Raw genomic sequence first — 18,459 nt, forward strand, 5'->3', positions numbered from 1 at the left:
CATCTGAATTCTCAATCAGCCACATGTGGCTAGTGGCTAATGTATTGGATGCCAGTTATAGAACTTTATTTTAAATTTGACTGTGGGATGTGCACATGGCTGGCAAAGCTAGCACTTATTGCCCACTCCTAATTTTGAGAAGGTAGTGGTGAGCCACCATTTTGAACCTTTGTAGCCAGTGTGGTGAAGTTATGTCGGCAGTGCTATTAGATTGTGAGTTCCAGGATTTTGACCCAGTGACAATGAAGGAACAGTTGATCATACTTCCAAGCCAGAATAGCATGTAATAGTGCATGCACCTGCTCCTTCTAGGTGTGGAGATTACTGGTTTGGGAGGAGCTGTCAGAGAAGCTTTGGCAAGTTGGTGCAGCGTAGTTTTAGATGGCACACAATGCAGTGCGCTGGTGGTGAAGGGATTAAATGTTAAGGCGATGGAAAGAGTGACAGTCAAGGAGTCTGATTTATGCTGGATAGTGTCATACTTCTCGAGTGTTACAGCTATACTCAACCAAGCAAGTGGCAAGTATTTCATTACACTCCTGAGTTGTGCCTTGTATATGCAGTCTCACGTCACCGCGCTCCATCACGATATTTCATTGGGCGGGCGTGCGATGCTCTCCGATGCACACCCGCCATTAATTAACAGGCCACTTAAGGCCCTTGAGGCGCCAATCGACCATGATTTTTTGGCACCTGCACAATCTTCAGATCGGCGCATGGGCACAACAGGCAGGTGGGTAGGACACATTTGCATAAACCTCATCTACGGGCAGGATGAGAGGGCTCAGTGGGGTCGCGAGTGTGCTCTGTCAAATATTAATGTTTCAAAGTTACTGATACTTGCCTGTGTGATCAGCAATACTTCAAAACGCATACCAGCTGCTTTGCCTGGACTCAGAGCCATCAGGTCAGCACTCTGCAGTGAGGATCTTTTGGAAAGGCTTTGAGAATTAGGAGCTGATTCCCCTACCCAATCTCTTACATGCTCTTGTAGCCACAGTTTTTATGCATGGTTTTCATTTAATGCAATGAAAATTGGGTGGGTACTATAAACAGATTAATGCTGAAGCAGTGAAGATCAAAGTCCACCCCATTGAGTACAGAGACAATTACACTATAGTTGCAGCTGTTGTTATCATAATTCAGTTAACCTTCTGTTTATTTTTAACGTTTTTCCCAAATAAGGAAGTGAAATAAGAGGTTATTTAGCTGAATGGTTTATTCTCTTAGGGAACAGTATCCACTTGATTCCTGTCCTGTTTTAGTATGTCATATTTGTTTCCTATGTTACTCGAATGGGATTCTTCCATCCACATATCCTCCAGATCTCCATCAAGAAATTAAGGAGAAAAAATACGACCAACAGCTGAAGCATCTTTGTAAGCAGGCTGATGTGTACCAGGTAGTCAGATTCACAAGAGCTTTCAAGAACATTTTAAAAAGGGATTTAATAGCATACTGCAATAAAATTATCTTTGCATGGAGTGGAGGGGAATATGGTCAACATCTTCTCATCTCTGTCCCTGGATTTGAATCCAGCCTAGATGTAAATGAAAGACTGCCACAAATGTCATATCTCTTCCAGTTTCTTGAGCGTTCACATTTGACTAGAAAGCAAAAATGACTATGCTTCAAAGGTAATTCATTGGTTAGGAAGTAATTTTGGACACCCTAGGACGTGAAAGGTATGCTACAAGTGCAAGCTACTTGTTTCTTTCTCGCATGCCCACAGTCTAAAACTGGTACTAAATTACAATCTCACCAGTGATGCCACAGTATTACCAATGTGGGCAATAGAAATATGTCACAAAGGTGCAGTACCAGGTTTATCTTCTAAAGCTGAGCACACGGCCTGTTGATGTGGCAGAGTAAAAGGAGTTTTGCTCTACATCTAATTGCATTTTATCCAGCTTAGAAGTGAATGATGCTTACACATGCTGCCGGAATCACCCAAGAGTACTATGGTAATAAACTTAACCTCATTGTAGTCTTTTATGAATAATGTAATAGTACTATGCTATTATATATTGCTATATCATTTTAAACTATTCAATCAATGTTATTTCAACAATATTTGCAACTGAATTACATTACTTTGAAATTGTAGATACTAAAAAATGTTATCTGGTGAGGAGTTAGAATGAGATTATAATTCAATCTTCGGTGTTTCCAAACTTTTCAGTTATGACTATGTTACTACCTAAACTCTAATTAAATGGTAGGTTTATATACGGGAAAAATGGAGGAGCGTTTTTGTACCAATGTGTTATGTCATGGAGGAATAGGATGTGTCAATATTTTGGTGGATGGTGGGGGCCAAGGGGATAAGGAAGGACTTTGTTGAAATGTTCCAAATTTCCTGCCCATCTGATTTCTCACCAGAAGTCACATGGCATTCAAAATGTCTGTCTAAACACAAATAGGTTAATTGAAATAACATGTTAATGCACCTGTGTGGTGAGTGAATATCCTGCCAGATGATGGCAGGATGCAACACAATTCTATAAAAGCATAAAATCTAGGCTAGCATGTGGACTTGTCCTTGTAAATGTCTAGTGAATTTGCAATCTCTTCTGTTATATCATGGGAGGTGCTAAGCTTGATGCCAAAGCATTTCACCCAGGAAAGAGGACAAAATTGGAAGGCAAAAAATTGTGCAATTCAATTAAATGCAAGGTTATATCACTACAATCGCGTAGTACATCATCGCTGAAGCTGGAAGTCCTGTAATACAATCAAAAGTGCCCATTCTCTGGGGAAATATCTTATCTCTTCAATAATGAGAGCTTTAACGTAACTATTAACACAAAGATGAGTGCTACGATCTGCTATTATGAAAGAAAATGAATAATCAATGGTAGAAATTCAAACCGCCCATTCTGTACTAAGATGAATGTCTGCTGCCACTGTACCTCACTGTTCAAAGAGATGTAAAATCTAATTCTTATGAATTAGTTTGTTTCACATTACTCAATATAGAAAAAAGAAAGCACCTTTATTTATACAACATGTTTCACAACCTCTGATCAACACAAAAATGCTTTACAGCCAATGAAGTAGTGTTTTCGCTGTTGCTGTTGTAATATAGGGAAACACAAAAGACAAATTGTGCACAGCTAGGTCCTACAAATAGAAATGAGACAATGGACCTGATAATCTGTTTATCATATTGGTTGAGAGATAAGTATTGAGTGGAACACCACAAGAATCCCATGCTCTTGAATCGTTTGAAAGGATCTTTTAAGTCCAACTGAGAGGGCAGTCATCTCTCTAGGTCTTGGTTTAACATCTCATCTGAAAGACAGCACCTCTGTATAGCACTGAAGTATCAGTTCTAGATTATGTGCTCAAGTCTCTGGAATGGGCTCACAGGCTCAGAGAAGACAATGCTACCCTTGAGTCATGTCTGATAATCAGGCCTGATAATCAAAAGTGTCCACCTCTAGGTGAGTCTTGTTGTCTTATCCCAACAATTACAATTTTAAAGCATGGATAAGCTTTACATTATGGTAATTATAAAGAATGAAGCAAGTAATATACTTAGTTTAGAGGTGCTGATAACTGTTGATTTATTTAGTCTTCTGAATGCCTAAGTATAGAAAAATAAAGTACGTGCAGCTAGCCTCTGAGGCAGCTGGTAGCAGAGTTACAGTAAAAAAATATTCAATTCTTCTATCTCAGTTTGCATAGGCTTTCTGGCACTTAAACTTTAAATACCCTGCCAGTACCAGAGCTATGCTAGTTGTCAGTAACCAATGGGTATACCTACCATCCACTGTTAGTATGTCACTGACTTATAATGTATTCCTACTATCCTGTGCCTGGCTGCTATTATTGCTGGAAATGACCGAAAATAAGTAATTATTAATTGCAACTACTGCAATCTAAGATCACAAGTTTCTAAAATTCATAGTAACTAATGGGTTATTCATGGAAAAGTTTCTAATTACATTTATATGTAATTATTGCTTGGAAATTAGTCAATCATTTATACATAAAAACTTTGTAGTTGCAAATAATGGCCCCAAACAATGTAAGTAAATTTTTCATGCTGTGTGGTAAACTATCTTTCTCAGCCTGGTGCTCTCTGGTATCATCTCTCAACACTTCCTGGCTATCCCTTAACTGATTGCATTTATCACAAAATACTGAATGGAATGCATTCTAATTCAGTTGCCAAAACACACTTGACACACCATAAACAAATAGTTACTTTTACTGTATTCTTTAATCTTGACAGAATAGTAATAGTAATACTAAAAGTATTGCTACAGGAAAAATACACATCAATAACCAGAGCGTCCTTTGGGCTGGATGTTACCTGCCCATGCCGAGTGTGTATACGGCAGGGGGTCATGTAAAATAGGTCAGGTAGCTAGCCCATCACATTCCTGCCCACCTCTAAGCTGACCCCCATAATAGACTAGATGTCGAAATCGGCAGGTGCCTGCCATATGTAAACAATTAAAGATTAATTGGCTCTGAAGAAGAGTCATATGGACTCTAAACATTAACTGTTTCTCTCTCCACAGATACTGCCAGGCCTGATGAGTATTTCCAGCATTTTCTGTTTGTATTAAAGGTTAAATAGGCTTGTTAGCAAACCTATTGACCTGGAAGATATCTGCCCAACCATAATACAGCTGGCGTAGGCAGGCAGCTGGGAGTGGGCAAGCCATTTTTTATGGCCAACATGAAAAAAGGGGGGTGGGGGCAACTGATTCAGGAGATGCCCTTTGTACATCGGGGGCTCACCCCCCATTTCCTTCTATGCCACTTCCCCTCCAAAACCTGGCCACCCACAGGCTCCTCCCTCCCTGGGTTCCAGGATCCCTTTTCACTCTAAAACCCTGGGACTTACTTTTCTGAGGCAGCCATCCATCCACCTTTTTGTGCTCCTTCTTGCAGTCCTGGCAGTGCCCACTACTGAGCTCTGGCGCTGCCGGGACTGCAGATTGGCTGGCCACTCTCAAGAGATGTCCACCCACTCAGGTCAGAAGTCCCACTCTCAATCACTTTAGCCCGCCTGCAATGGGACAGGCTTTTTCCGGGTTCTCCCATCACCACCACCCACGCCCTGTAAAATGCACCCCTTTAATTCTAGTTAGGTGCATTCATTTCTTTTTAAAAATTCATTTATGGAATGTGGGCATCGCTGGCCAGCATTTATTGCCCGTCCCTAATTGTCCTTGAGAAGGTGGTGGCGCGCTGCCTTCTTGAACTGCTGCAGTCCATGTGATGTAGGTATACTCACAGTGCTGTCAGGGAGGGAGTTTGGGGATTTTGACCCAGCAACAGTGAAGGAACAGTGATATATTTCCAAGTCAGGCTTGTGAGTGGTTTGGAGGGAAATTTCCAGGTGGTGGTGTTCCCATGTGTCTGCTGCCCTTGTCCTTCTAGATGGTAGCAAATGAGGGTTTGGAAGGTTCTACCTAAGGGCCCTTGGTGAGTTTCTGCAGTGCATCTTGTAGATGGTACACACTGCTGCCACTGTTCGTCGGTGGTAGAGGGAGTGAATGTTTGTGGGAGGGGTGCCAATAAAGTGAGCTGTTTTGTCCTGGATGGTATCAAGCTTCTTGTGTGATGTTGGAGCTGCACTCATACAGGCAATTGGAGAGCATTCCATTACACTGCTAACTTATGCCTTGTAGATGGTGGACAGACTTTGAGGAGTCAGGAGGTGAATTACTTGCCGCAGGATTCCTAGCCTCTGACCTGCTCTTGTAGCCACAGTATTTATATGGCTAGTCCAGTTCAGTTTCTGGTCAACGGCAACCCCACGATGTTGATAATGGGGGGTTCAGCAATGGTTAGATTCTTTCTCATTGGAGATGGTCATTGCCTGGCACTTGTGTGGCACGAATGTTACTTGACACCTGTCAGCCCAAGTCTGGATATTGTCCAGGTCTTGCTGCATTTGGACATGGACTACTTCAGTATCTGAGGAGTTGCGAATAGCATTGAACATTGTGCAATCATCAGTGGACATCCCCATTCTGACCTTATGATGGAAGAAAGGTCATTGATGAAGCAGCTGAAGATGATTGGGCCTAGGACACTACTCTGAGGAACTCCTGCAGTGAAGTCCTGGAACTGAGATGTTTGACCTCCAACAACCACAACCATCTTCCTTTGTGCTAGGTATAATCCCACCAGCAGAGAGTTTTCTTCCTGATTCCCATTGATTCCTGTTTTGCTAGGGCTCCTTGATGCCACACTTGGTCAAATGCTGCCTTGATGTCAAGGGCAGTCACTCTCACCTCACTTCACATGAACCTTGTTAATGATTAACACTTCACAGACCTCTTTTTTTTAAAAATTAACTACAAATCACTTTTCCTATACAAAAGATATGGGGGAGGTGCCAGAGGATTTAAGCATGGCAAAAATGACACCCTTATTAAAGAAAGAGTGTAAAGACAGACCTAGCAACAACAGGCCAGTTAGTTTAGCATCAGTGTTGGATAAGGTTTCGCAATCCATAATCGGGGTAAAAAAAAAATCAACAGGCACTTGGGAGAGGTTTGGGTTATTTAAGGAGAGCCAGCTCAGATTTGTAAAAGGCAGATTGTGCTTGACTAATCTAACTGAATTTTTTGATGAAGTAACAGAAAAGGTTGATGAAGGGAATGCAGTGGATATTGTCTATATGAATTTTAAGTGTTTGAACAATATACCACAAAAGGCTGGTTAGTAAAATTGAAGCTTATGGGATAGGACGGTCAGTGTCCATTCAATTGGATGAAAATATTGACTTAAGGACAGTAAGTAGCAAGTCATGGTAGTTTATTGTTTTTTGGACTGGAAGGTGGTAGATAGAGGTGTTCTCAAGAGTCAGTGCCACGACTACTGCTTTCTATTTTGCTATGTATAAACGATTTGGATTGTGGAATATGGAGTAAAATTTTAAAATTTGCCAGTGATGCCAAACTTGGAGGAGTAGCCAACAGTGAGGATGATACAAATTGCCTCCAGCAGGACATAAATAGGCAATGTAAGCATCAGATGGAATTTAATGCAGAGAAATGTGAGGTGATGCATTTTGGCAGAAGGGATGGGGAGAGGGAGTATAGACTTAATGGGACAATTCTAAAGAGTATGCAGGTGCAGAGTGAACTGGGGCTGCATGTGCATTTATCTTTGAAGGCGGCAGGACATATTGAGAGAGTGGTTAGCAAAACATAGGCTTCATAAATAGAGGTTTTAAGTACAAAAGCAGGGAAACTCTGCTGAACCTTTATAAAGCTCTGGTTAGGCCCCAACTAGAATAAACATCCAGTTCAGGTTATCACACTTTAGGAAACATGTGAAGGTTCTTGAGAGGGTGCAAAGGAGATCTACTTACAATAGTTCCAGGGATGAGGGATTTTAGTTACAAGGTTAGGTTGGAAAGGCAGGGGTTATTCTCCTTGGAACAAAGGAGATTGAGGGGAGATTTGATAGAGGTGTACAAGATTATGACAGGCTTAGATAAGGTAGACGAGGCAAATTTTCCCATGAGCTGATGACATAAGGACTAGAGGACACAAACTTAGGATTTTGGGAAAGAGATACAGGAGGAATCTGAGGAAGAAATTTTATATGCAATGAGTGGTAGTGACCTGAAACTCACTGCCCATGAAGGTGGTGGAAGCAAAAAAAGGAAATTGGATGGGCACTTGAAGGTAATAAAGTTGCAGAGCTACAGGGATCGAGTGGGGGAATGGGACTGACTGGATTGCTCCGTGGGGAGTCAGCTTGGACGCCTTGGGCTGAATTGCTTCCATCTGTGCCATTGTCCTGAATTTTGGATTACCCGCTGGCAGAACAGATAGCTTGTGTGTTCTTTCGAAGGGTCATGAGGACTCGAAACGTCAACTCTTTTCTTCTCCGCCGATGCTGCCAGACCTGCTGAGTTTTTCCAGGTAATTCTGTTTTTGTTTTGGATTTCCAGCATCCGCAGTTTTTGGTTTTTATATTTTTATATTTATAGCTTGTGTGTATGATTGATTCTCCGCTCCCATCTCATTGTAGCATTGCTGTATTGCTTACACAGAAGTTACCATTAAACATTAAGAGGATGTAACCATCATTCTAATCACTAAAAACCCACTTGAGACAGTCTAATACTGGAGATTTTGAGAGGTATGCTGATGTGCTGTCAGGTACTTCATTTGGACAGACTCTGATATAGAAGGAAAAAAACTTGCATTTAACTTTGTTTTGTGATAAGACCATTAGTGCTGGCTTTTCTGTGATTTTCATGTCATGAGAAAACAATCAGAAAATTGCCTTTAACCACAGAAGCGTTCAATTCAAAGTTATAACATTCAAAGATATGGCTCATGGAATAAAAGGGAAAATAGCAACATGGATATGAAATTGGCTGAGTGACAAAAAACAGCAAGTAATGGTTAATGGATGTTTTTCGGGCTGGAGGAAGGTTTGTAATTGAGCTCCACCGTGGACATAATGGACAAGGAAAAACCTTTCCCGCTCATGAAAGGATCAAGAACGAGAGGGTACAGATTTAAAATAATTTGCAAAAGAAGCAGAACTGATATGAGAAAAAACTTTTTCATACAGCAAATGGTTAAGTTCTGGAATGCACTGCCTGAGAGTACAATGGAGGCAGATTCAATTGAGGCTGCAAAAGGGAATCAGGCTATTATTTGAAAAGGAACAATATGTAGGGTTATGGGAAGAATGCAGGAGAATGGCACTAAGTAAATTGCTCACTTGGAGAACTGGTTGAGATATGATGGGCCAAATGGCCTCCTGTGCTGTAAAAGTTCTGAGATTCTCTGAATTCACCCCTCAAAAGAATCTCCCTGGAAATGCAATCGTATCTATACCAGGGAACTCATACAATATGGGTGAATTTACGTTTTATAGTCAGGGGCCCTGAGGCCAATTGCATTATTCCTATAACAATGCCTTCTAAAATCAGCTGATTTAGGATAGACTGGGAATTGAATCTAAGCTTATTTATTGATTTCCTTTACCAACTGAAGCACTAAGGTCCTGAGGGTGCACAAGTCTCACTGATTCCGTCCTCTGGGATCAGCCCAAGAATGGCCTCTTCAATCCCACAATACTCTGTTCCAGGAGCGATGCCCAGCTCTCCCAGGAGGAAAATGTCCAATTTTTAGACAATTCCAGTATTCAGATAGCCGGAATTTAGATAATGTACTTATATTTCCATTTTAAAGTAATGCGTTCCATCCTTATTTTATTTATTTTTTATTTGATACCACTATTTATGGTTACATAGCAAATGTTGTGGCAGTCTGGGAGCCAGAGAAGCAGACTTGGTTTGAGGATAGGATTTTCTTTGCAATACAGGTTGATTTGCTGAGAAAGCTACTGGCGGGGAGTAAAATTTCAACATGATGAGCTAACATAGGCAATTTCCATTATAGATCCAAACCTAAATGTTTCCAGTACAATTTCTAACATTAAAGTTTGACAAAAACTTGATAACAGGAAATATTTTATTGTCAAAAAGTGTGCACAGGTGAAAGATTTTTAGTACTCACCTTTTTCTTACATTATTAACCAAATTTTCAAAAGTATCTCGGAATCTTTTCTGTCAGTTAAGCAAGGTAAAAATCAGGACCTAAGTGTAGTAAAATATATGAAGAAATAGGCCCAGAGAATATCTACACACTATGCTATTAATAAAGCAAAGTATATCACCATATACCGTGCTTAAATGAAACTGATCCAGTGGCTGCTGCTGTTTTGCTGTGTTATGTGTTTTAGCAGAAGCCCCATATTTCAATGGGGCCTCTCAGCATAGGCCCCACAAATCCATACATTAATCTGCCCCTAGATGTGAGCTTGAAACACTTGCTAATGAATTAATAAACATTATGTTCAATATACATGAGTTATTTCAACATAAATTTGTTCTGTGGCCTTTGTTCACCACATTCCATAAAGTATGGGGAAATTGTAATAGGATGGTCAATCTTTACCATTAAAATAATTGTAATGCACTCATCTTACAGTTTCAGGTTACCTCACTAAAGCAATTTTCTGTCTGTTAGCTAGTGGGTTGAAGTTTCTTTGAACTCTCTCTGAGTCATTCTTCATGTTTTCCATCTTAGATTCCAGCTGTCCCAGGATTCAGTTGGCTGGAACCATGTTTATCTGCAAAAGACATTGTTTATATTGGTCTGAGAGAGGTGGATCCTGGTGAGAAGTGAGTTTCTTAATTGAAGATCTGTTGAGAATTTATAATTAATCTAATTAATATTTAACTTTCAAATGTTAGAAGCAATTGTCATTTATTTAGTAAATCTTTTAGCATCTTATATCTCTGGGAGTATATTTTCCTGTAATATATGTAGATTAATTTCTGGTAATTGTGCAATAAATGTTACAAATTTATTATGGAGACTCCTATGACTTTGCCAGCCTAATAACTAGTTGCTTTCAACTTCCAGCCTTATTTTAATATAATTGGCAGGTTACCTACCTGTTCTCTTTCAGAAGTGGGCATAGTTACTACAGTGTTTTATGCGTGCAATTTTTGGTGGCCCTCCTGAGGCCTACTTAAAGCAGGAATGCAGGTTACATTTCCTGGAGACAGATTGCATTCATAGACTATGCACTATTCTGCTGGGACTAAAGGGACAGGGGGCTCCCTCAGGTTTTCTGATGCCTTCCTGGTGGTCCTTGTGGAGGAGATCAGGGCAACAAGGGAGGTATTTTCTGCATCCCAGAACGAGTATTCAGCAGACTTGAACAAAGGTGACTGACAAGATCAGTACCAGCAACATCACCTCCAGGGCCTGGCGTCAGTGTAGGAAGAAATTCAATGACCACAGCAGCAAGGATAAGTACAGCTCTTCTCCCAAGCACCCACAACAGCACTTAGCAACATTCCTTTACTCCCTCCCTCACCACTGTCAACAATCCCTTCCCCTTCAACCCATACTTCAGCATGCAGTCATAAGGGCTTGCTGCAAAATCTGTCTTTCTGGCTTAAAACACATTCACCTCTTTCTATGCTCTCTTCACATCACACTCAACAAGCATTCTCTTCTCACATCCTAGCACTTGTACAATTTCTCCCAGCACTCCTTCCTCACTTCCCATTGCATACATTTGCCTTTACATTAATTACCTCCATTAATTCATCTTCCAACTTCTGCATCTCTCAATACATAGAACCTTCACATCTCTACTTAGGTTTTCAATAACTCATGGCCTCTTTCTGCGGGACAAGATAGCACATACTACAAGGGAGTGACCCACAGAGGAGTGTCCAATGTCATAACCCTCACCCAAATGGAGCATGAAGCCATGGAGATCAGTGGCTGAGACATGTGATGACTAATGAGCAAGGTGAGACTGGTGACTTATTTGAGTGAGGTACCAGCAAGTCAGCTTGGTCAAACTACCCCAATAACAGCCAAGGTTCAGCAGCCTGCAGCCGCATCCTCACAGACTCAAGAATCCAGAACTCAAAGGATCCCAAATGAACAACTACAGCATTCCACCAGCTTTGTTGAGGTCATCATGGAACACTACATAGAAATAGTAGAATTAGTAAACATTCCTAGAAGAAAGGCACCATGAGCTGACATTTGGGTGAGAATTAACAGAAGGCAATTGGTGTTGGGAATTAAATTCATTACCTACATCACTTTTGGCACTTTAGTCTGCAGTACTTTCATAGCAACATCTCCTGTAACTTCTGATGGAGTGGCAATTGAGTTGGATTGCCACTCCGCTCGAAAGTTCTTACCTTGAAATCCAGTCGCCTGACCTTCCGACTCAGGCAGGGCGAGATATGGACAGTCCCCACTGCCTGGCATCGACTGCTGTAGAGTCGAAGGTAAATAAGTCACGCCCCCTTTTTATGGCAAAAGCTGCCGTAAACCAGATAAGTTTAAAGATCCAGCCAGGTTTAAAGGTTTTTGATAAGGTAAGTCTATAAGGTAAGTGAGTAGGATTTGTGTGCATGGGGAGGCAGTGTTGTGGGGGATGTGTGGTGTGTCAGGCCTTGTGGGGGATGGTTGTGTCAGGCATTGGGTGTTGGGTGTTGGGTCAGGCCATGCGTTAGGGAGTGGGGGGGGGGGGGGAAGGTATTCGGGGATTGGGGAAGTCCTGAGAGTGGGTGGGGGGGTGGGTGTGGGAGGCGGAGGAGTGGGGGTCAGTGTGGGTCTGTACAATAGTTACCCAGAAGCTAGAAGTAGTTTTAATTCTTCTAACTTTTTCTGGGCAACTATTGATGTAACACAGTCAGAACCATTCAAAGTGCAATTTTTGGATGGTTTCCTGTGCAGGACAATCATCCATAGGAAGTTTGCATTTCTCAGGCAATTGCCATGCAAACCTTACTTAGGAACTTCCCGGAGCAAGTTATGGTCCACCAATATGCCATTCATATCTAAGTTGCCCAAGTAGTTTCAGGGTCTTTTTTAAATGCACACTAAGGCAGTGACGTTTATTGTAACAAGGACTGTAAATGCAAAGTCTCTTTCTATAAGTCTTCAGGGTAGGGATATTGAGCAGATCACTGGAATCTTTCAGCAATTAACTCATTTCTCATGTCACCTTCTGCTATTTCCTATTCTCCCCCTGCCCCCCAACTTCTATTATGCATCTGACAAGGACTATTTCTACTGCTGTGCCTTCTCCAAGTGCAGGACTCTGTATAGCTAGCATACCACAATGATGCATGAGAATCTCCTATTCCTTCTCTTCCTCAGAGGTTTGGCATTTATTTGGTGGCAAAGGTTGTATGGGGTTTTGCAGTATGTAGCAGACCATGACAAATCTTGACAAGTGCACTATTACTGCAGGGCTCCTTTGGAGTGGTCCACACAACAAAAACATTGTTTAAATACCCCAATGATCTAATTGATCACATTTGTGTGGCTGCGTGGACTTCATTATATGTGTGCTGTCCAAACGTGAGTGGATTGCACACTGGAGTCATGAGCCTGGTGTTCAGCAGATAGCTATTGTCGCCCAGTAGTTATCCCCTAGTTTGTTGTGGTATATCAAATGCAGATAGTGCCACAGAAGGAAGACATCGTGACTGCCAGGATATTGGACGTTGATCTTCATGATGCACTGAGTGTGGTCACACACCAGCTGGACATTGAAGGAGAGTGGAATCCCTTCCTGTTATGGTACCCCTAAGAATTTTTGTGGCACTTACAAAAATGAACATGCAATCCTAGCAAAGCTGCAGGCTTGCTATCCCTGCTTCTCCCTAGTAACAGCGCAGATGTCATTTAGGAACACAGTTGTGCTGAAAGATGAGCCATGCACAAACAAATTTTGAAGCATATATATTTTATCATCAGTCCCATGTTTGTTATGCACAGAAACACATCACCAGACATGTGGGAACACCATCACTTGGAAGTTTCCCTCCAAGCCACTTACTATCCTGACTTGGAACTATTTTGCTGTTCCTTCACTGTTGCTGGGTCAAAATCCTGGAACTCCCTCCCTAACAGCACTGTGGGTGTTCCTACACCACAGGGACTGCAGCGATTCAAGAAGGCAAATCACCATCACCTTCTCAAGAGCAATTAGGAATGGACAATAAATGCTGGCCTCGTCAGCAATGCCCACATCCCGTAAATAAATAAAAAAAATCATGCTAAGTGCTTCCGAACTAAGTTACTGAAAAACACAATATAAACACAAAATGCTGGAAATCCTCAGCAGGTCTGGCAGCATCTGTGGGGAGAGAACCCGAGTTAATGTTTCAGGTAGTGACCATGATGCCTAGATTTCAGCCCCTGGAAACAGCCTTGCTAATCTACCCTGTCATTAATTAGCAACAATTTTGCTAAAATAACATGCCCACTTTGACAGACACATGGAGAAGTACAAAAGACATTCAATAAGATTGTATCAGGGATGAGATGCTTTAGATATTAGGAGAGATTAGAGAAAATGGGTCTCTTTTTTATTAGGATATTGGAGTTTAAGAGTAGCTTTCATACTCATGTTCATAATAAATGGGGAAAACTAGCAGAAATCATACATTTAAGATTAGCATTGCAAGAATGAGGGACAAGATTGGGACAATTTTTTATGCAGAAGCATTTAATATACTGAATACCTAACCAGGAAATATGATGGAAGCAGAATACATAATAGCTTTTAAAAGGAAAGTGGATACATTTTTGCAAAAGGCAAATTTTAAAAGTTATGGGAAATGAGAGAGGGATGGACAAGCTAGAACAGGCATGATCTGCTAAGTGCCTTCCTTCTGTGCATTTATATTGCTTTAAGTAATTCTACTACTTGATTCTTTTCAGAGATATTATAAAGAAGTTAGGAATTAAATTCTTCTCTACAATGGATGTAAATCACATGGGAATAGAGAAAGTCATGGAGATGACCAACGATTACTTGTATTCAAGGTATGGATTTTACCAACCTTGAGTTCATTTGATGTCTAGAAAATTAATAACAATTTGCATTTATCTAGAGACTTTAATGCAAAAAAAAGTCTTAAGATGCTTCAAAAGGACTTGAATTTCTATGATATTCTTTTGACCATCATTTTTATTGCATGTCAACCTATTTATAATAAATTCTCACTCTGATGTAATATCTAATTTTCTCAGAGTAAAGAAACCGATTCATCTTAGTTTTGACATTGATGGATTTGATCCCATTCTGGCACCTGCTACAGGAACCCCTGTAGAGGGAGGTCTCACGTATGACCAAGGTATCTTTGTGGCGAGTGAAATCCATAAAACAGGTATGGTAAAGAGGAACACAATAGATGTTTATATTGTCAATGAGATTGGCCACATTGGACAAATTATGCAAATTGATAAACTCAGGGGGATGATGACATTTAGTTCCATATCAGTTTGTTGGGTACAAGTATACCAGAATTTGAGTAGTTGTGATTCATTCAAGAAGGAAATAGAAAAAAAAATATAGGGTAGAAAACCACTGTCTTTGGTTTATGCTGTACAGTCCATGGTACTGGCAGTTGCTTTGTGCAGAGGAAGCTGGTTTAAAATTTCTAGGGATATGGTATCTCTGTCAGAAGCAATGGTCATGGTAAATTCAAGTTACCAAGTTCTCTTTTCCTTTCTTATCACTTGAAGCACAGAATCCGTGAATCCATCTCAGAGAACCGAGACAAGAGAACAATAGTACATAAATATAAACATAAAAGCACACAAGTTATATTTAAGTTTAGGAAAAACTTTCTTCAAGTCTAGAATTATTGGGCTGGGTGCTTTTCTACAATCCCAAATTGTATGCAATCATGGCAGACCATGGGGAAAAAAAATCAGGCAGTGAGCCTTACTGATGGCTCACTACCTGACCTGAACTGCAATCATTACCATCACCCACACCCCGCCCAGATTGATGCTGGCCACTCCTTCCTTTTCACTGTGCATAGATGGCAGAAATGATGGGGCTTGGGTCCCTGGTAGATTTTCTTTCCATCCACCTATGTTACCTTCACTCCCAATGGCTACCAAGGGGAAGCTGATAGATAATAGGAAATTGCCGTAATGGTCCTTAGCATTGGAGAGGCTTTGTATTGGACTTCTCTCCCTCCCCTCCATCCTAGCACTTAACTGTCCTGGACAAGGCCTTCAGAGGGACAGCATCTCTTTGGGCGCTTCTGACCCTTAATTGTACTCCCAACTCTTGCGTTGCTGCTGAAGCAACAATCCGGCTGCAGCACTGCTGCAATTTTATGGCCAGCCAATGGCAGACTCTCACTTGGCAGTGGGAATTATAACAGGAGCATCATTTATGTCTGACTTGGGGAAATGGGTCATATTCTTGAATATATTGGATGGCCAGGTGAAGATTTCACCCTGTCAGAACACCACCATCATAAGGAATATTCAAGTCATTGACTTATGTCACGATTGTTGATGCATGTAATAAATGCTAACTGAACTGAATCATTTAAAAATATGTTGGAAAAAATCGTAATTCAGCTAAGAGGGGACAATAAGGAAATAGAAAATTCCCAGATCAGAAACTGAAGTCAGACTTGGATAATGGAACACATTGGATGAATGGCTTTATCTCAGTACAATAGTGTAATGTCCACAATTACTTGCATTGATAGTACCCTTTGTCTATGTCACTTAGTATGAACATTCCCAGGATGAGCAGAAATTTCCTCCAATTAAATGTTGGGAAGACTGAAGCCACTGTTTTCAATGCCTCCGCTAAACTCGGGTCCCTAGCTATCAACTCCACTCCTCTTCCTGGCAACTGTCTGAGAATAAACAGATTGTCCACAACCTTGGTTAGGTGTGGTAAAATGGAGGGGACAATTATTTGAGACAACCTATGATTTGAAAGCTATTCTTTGGGCTAAAAATGAAGAATATCTAGATTTGAATGAAAATATTTTACCCCAAGATATGCATCCAACCACTTGTCCATGCCATCACTAAGACTGCCTATTTCCACTTCCATAATGTCACCCAACTTCACCACTGCCACAGCTCATCAGCTGTTGAAACCCTCATTCATGCCTTTTTTTATCGTTACACCTGATTATTCCAATACCCTTCTGGCTGGTGTCTCAGTCTACTTTGCCTAAATTGACATCATCTGCTATCTATGTATTTTACTCTCACCAAGTCCCTTTCAGCTATTGCCCCTTGTGCTTCATTAGCTTCCAGTCAAACAACTTTGATTTTAAGTTCTCATCCTTGCTTTCAAATTCTTCCACGGCCTTGCTCCTTCCTGTCTCTGCAGTCTCCTTCAGCCCCACACCTTCTGAGGTATCTGGACTCATCTAATTTTGGCCTCTTGAGCATCCCCTGGAATTCCCTTCTTAAAACTCACTACCTCTCTTTCTTCTTTTAAAACACTCTTTAAAACCTATCTCTTTGACCTAGCTTTTAGCCATCTGCCCTAATGTTGCCTTACACAACTTGGAGTACAATTTTGATTTATAATGCTCCTGTGAAGTTGCTGTTGTTAATCAAAGGTGTTCAGGGAAGATTCAGTCTGAATTTGAAGGTATTATTCCAATTTTTCAGTAAACAGTATAGTATGATCTTTGTACTCTCCACTAATTAGCTGCTAATGTGATGCTGCTTGGGCTAACCAATCTCTAATAATAATAGTTTTTGACTGACCATTTTGGTTGGTCAGTTTAAGGGGCACATCAGGTGGGGGTTTTATTTGGTGAGCAGTGCCTGGTGCACATGGAGGCATGAGGGGTGAATGAATGACTGAACTGCTTGATGCGCGTGTGGCTTCCAACAGTTGTTATCAGTGGCTGGGTGGGGTGCTGGTAGAGAACAAAAATCAGCAGAAAGTAAGGATTAATGGAAGGGAAGGGGTTGCATTGGAGGGATGGAAGACATGGTTTGGGAATGAATGAGAGACATGGCCTGGGAAAGATAGAATGGCATGGGGATGGCATGAGAGGGGTAAGATGAGATGATGGAATTGGTTAAGTGTGGCAAAATGCAGGGGGCAATTATTTGATGCAACTTATTATTTGAAAACTATTCTTTGCACTAAAATTGAATTTTCTCTAGATTTAAATTAAAATGTTCTAGATACACAGTTAGGTGAATAAAAAGAATACATCAATGTTGATTCTATGGACAAAGTCTAGATCCTGAAGAGTTTCTACACAGTCTATATCCAATGGGCATGCCACCACACAAACTTAAAACTCAAGAAGGAATACTTAGTATTTCGATGCAACTTGAATCCTTAACAATTGGTACTTAGGAAGCTGTTTTCTTTGATTTATAGATGCTCAAACAGGAAGATTTCAGAGAAATAGTATGTTTATTCTTGAATATTCCGAGACTTATTTTTACACATGGTCAGCTTTATGTAGCTTCTCTAGATTGAAAAGTTTGGGATTTTGTAAGTCTTTGGTGAAAGAATAACTAGAAATCATGAATTTAAAGAAATACTGTTACAATAAAGATACTAATTTGACCTCAATGTTTTGTGGGTCTCTGCTAGTAGCACAGTAAATGTCAGTATAATAATATATAAATATATAATTATACAGTATATGTTGTACTCTACAGGCCTGCTGTCAGCAATTGATCTAGTGGAAGTCAACCCATCTTTAGGAAAAACAAAAGAAGAAGTTACATCTACTGTGAATGCTGGTCGAGATGTTATCTTGAAAGCACTCGGCTATTTGGAAAAATGATTCCATTCTTTTCTGGAATTGTAGCCAGCTTTTAAACTTTTGTCTTTTGTTGTATCATAATTATGTAGATCCGTGGATCATTTGTATTTCCACAGAGCAAAATTGAGAATATGTAGTACTTCTTAAACTTTATAAAATAGCAATACAATTTGATAAAAGATTTATAATTTTTTAATATTAAAATTAGATTGGCATCAAATCCTGGAAGAAGTAATGTCAGCTCCCAACAGCTGCAATGATCTCTGGTTCCAACTCCATCCACCTCTCTTGTTACTCTCTTACGTTGAATCTGTTACATTCGGTTACATGGTGTC

General features: G+C 40.6%; 1 protein-coding gene across 1 annotated transcript in view; it reads left to right on the forward strand.

The window, feature by feature from the left end:
* Nucleotides 1-18,145, forward strand: part of LOC121288753 (arginase-1-like) — a 39,303-nt gene extending 21,158 nt beyond the window's left edge. Inside the window, exons 5-8 of the mRNA XM_041207508.1 lie at nucleotides 10,092-10,186; nucleotides 14,277-14,381; nucleotides 14,589-14,725; nucleotides 18,018-18,145. Of these exons, the coding sequence (XP_041063442.1) occupies nucleotides 10,092-10,186; nucleotides 14,277-14,381; nucleotides 14,589-14,725; nucleotides 18,018-18,145 (465 nt within the window). The remainder of the gene's footprint in view (nucleotides 1-10,091; nucleotides 10,187-14,276; nucleotides 14,382-14,588; nucleotides 14,726-18,017) is intronic.
* Nucleotides 18,146-18,459: the final 314 nt, after the last annotated feature.

The sequence above is a fragment of the Carcharodon carcharias genome, chromosome 2 (assembly GCF_017639515.1).
Source record: "Carcharodon carcharias isolate sCarCar2 chromosome 2, sCarCar2.pri, whole genome shotgun sequence".
Classification (NCBI taxonomy): domain Eukaryota; kingdom Metazoa; phylum Chordata; class Chondrichthyes; order Lamniformes; family Lamnidae; genus Carcharodon; species Carcharodon carcharias.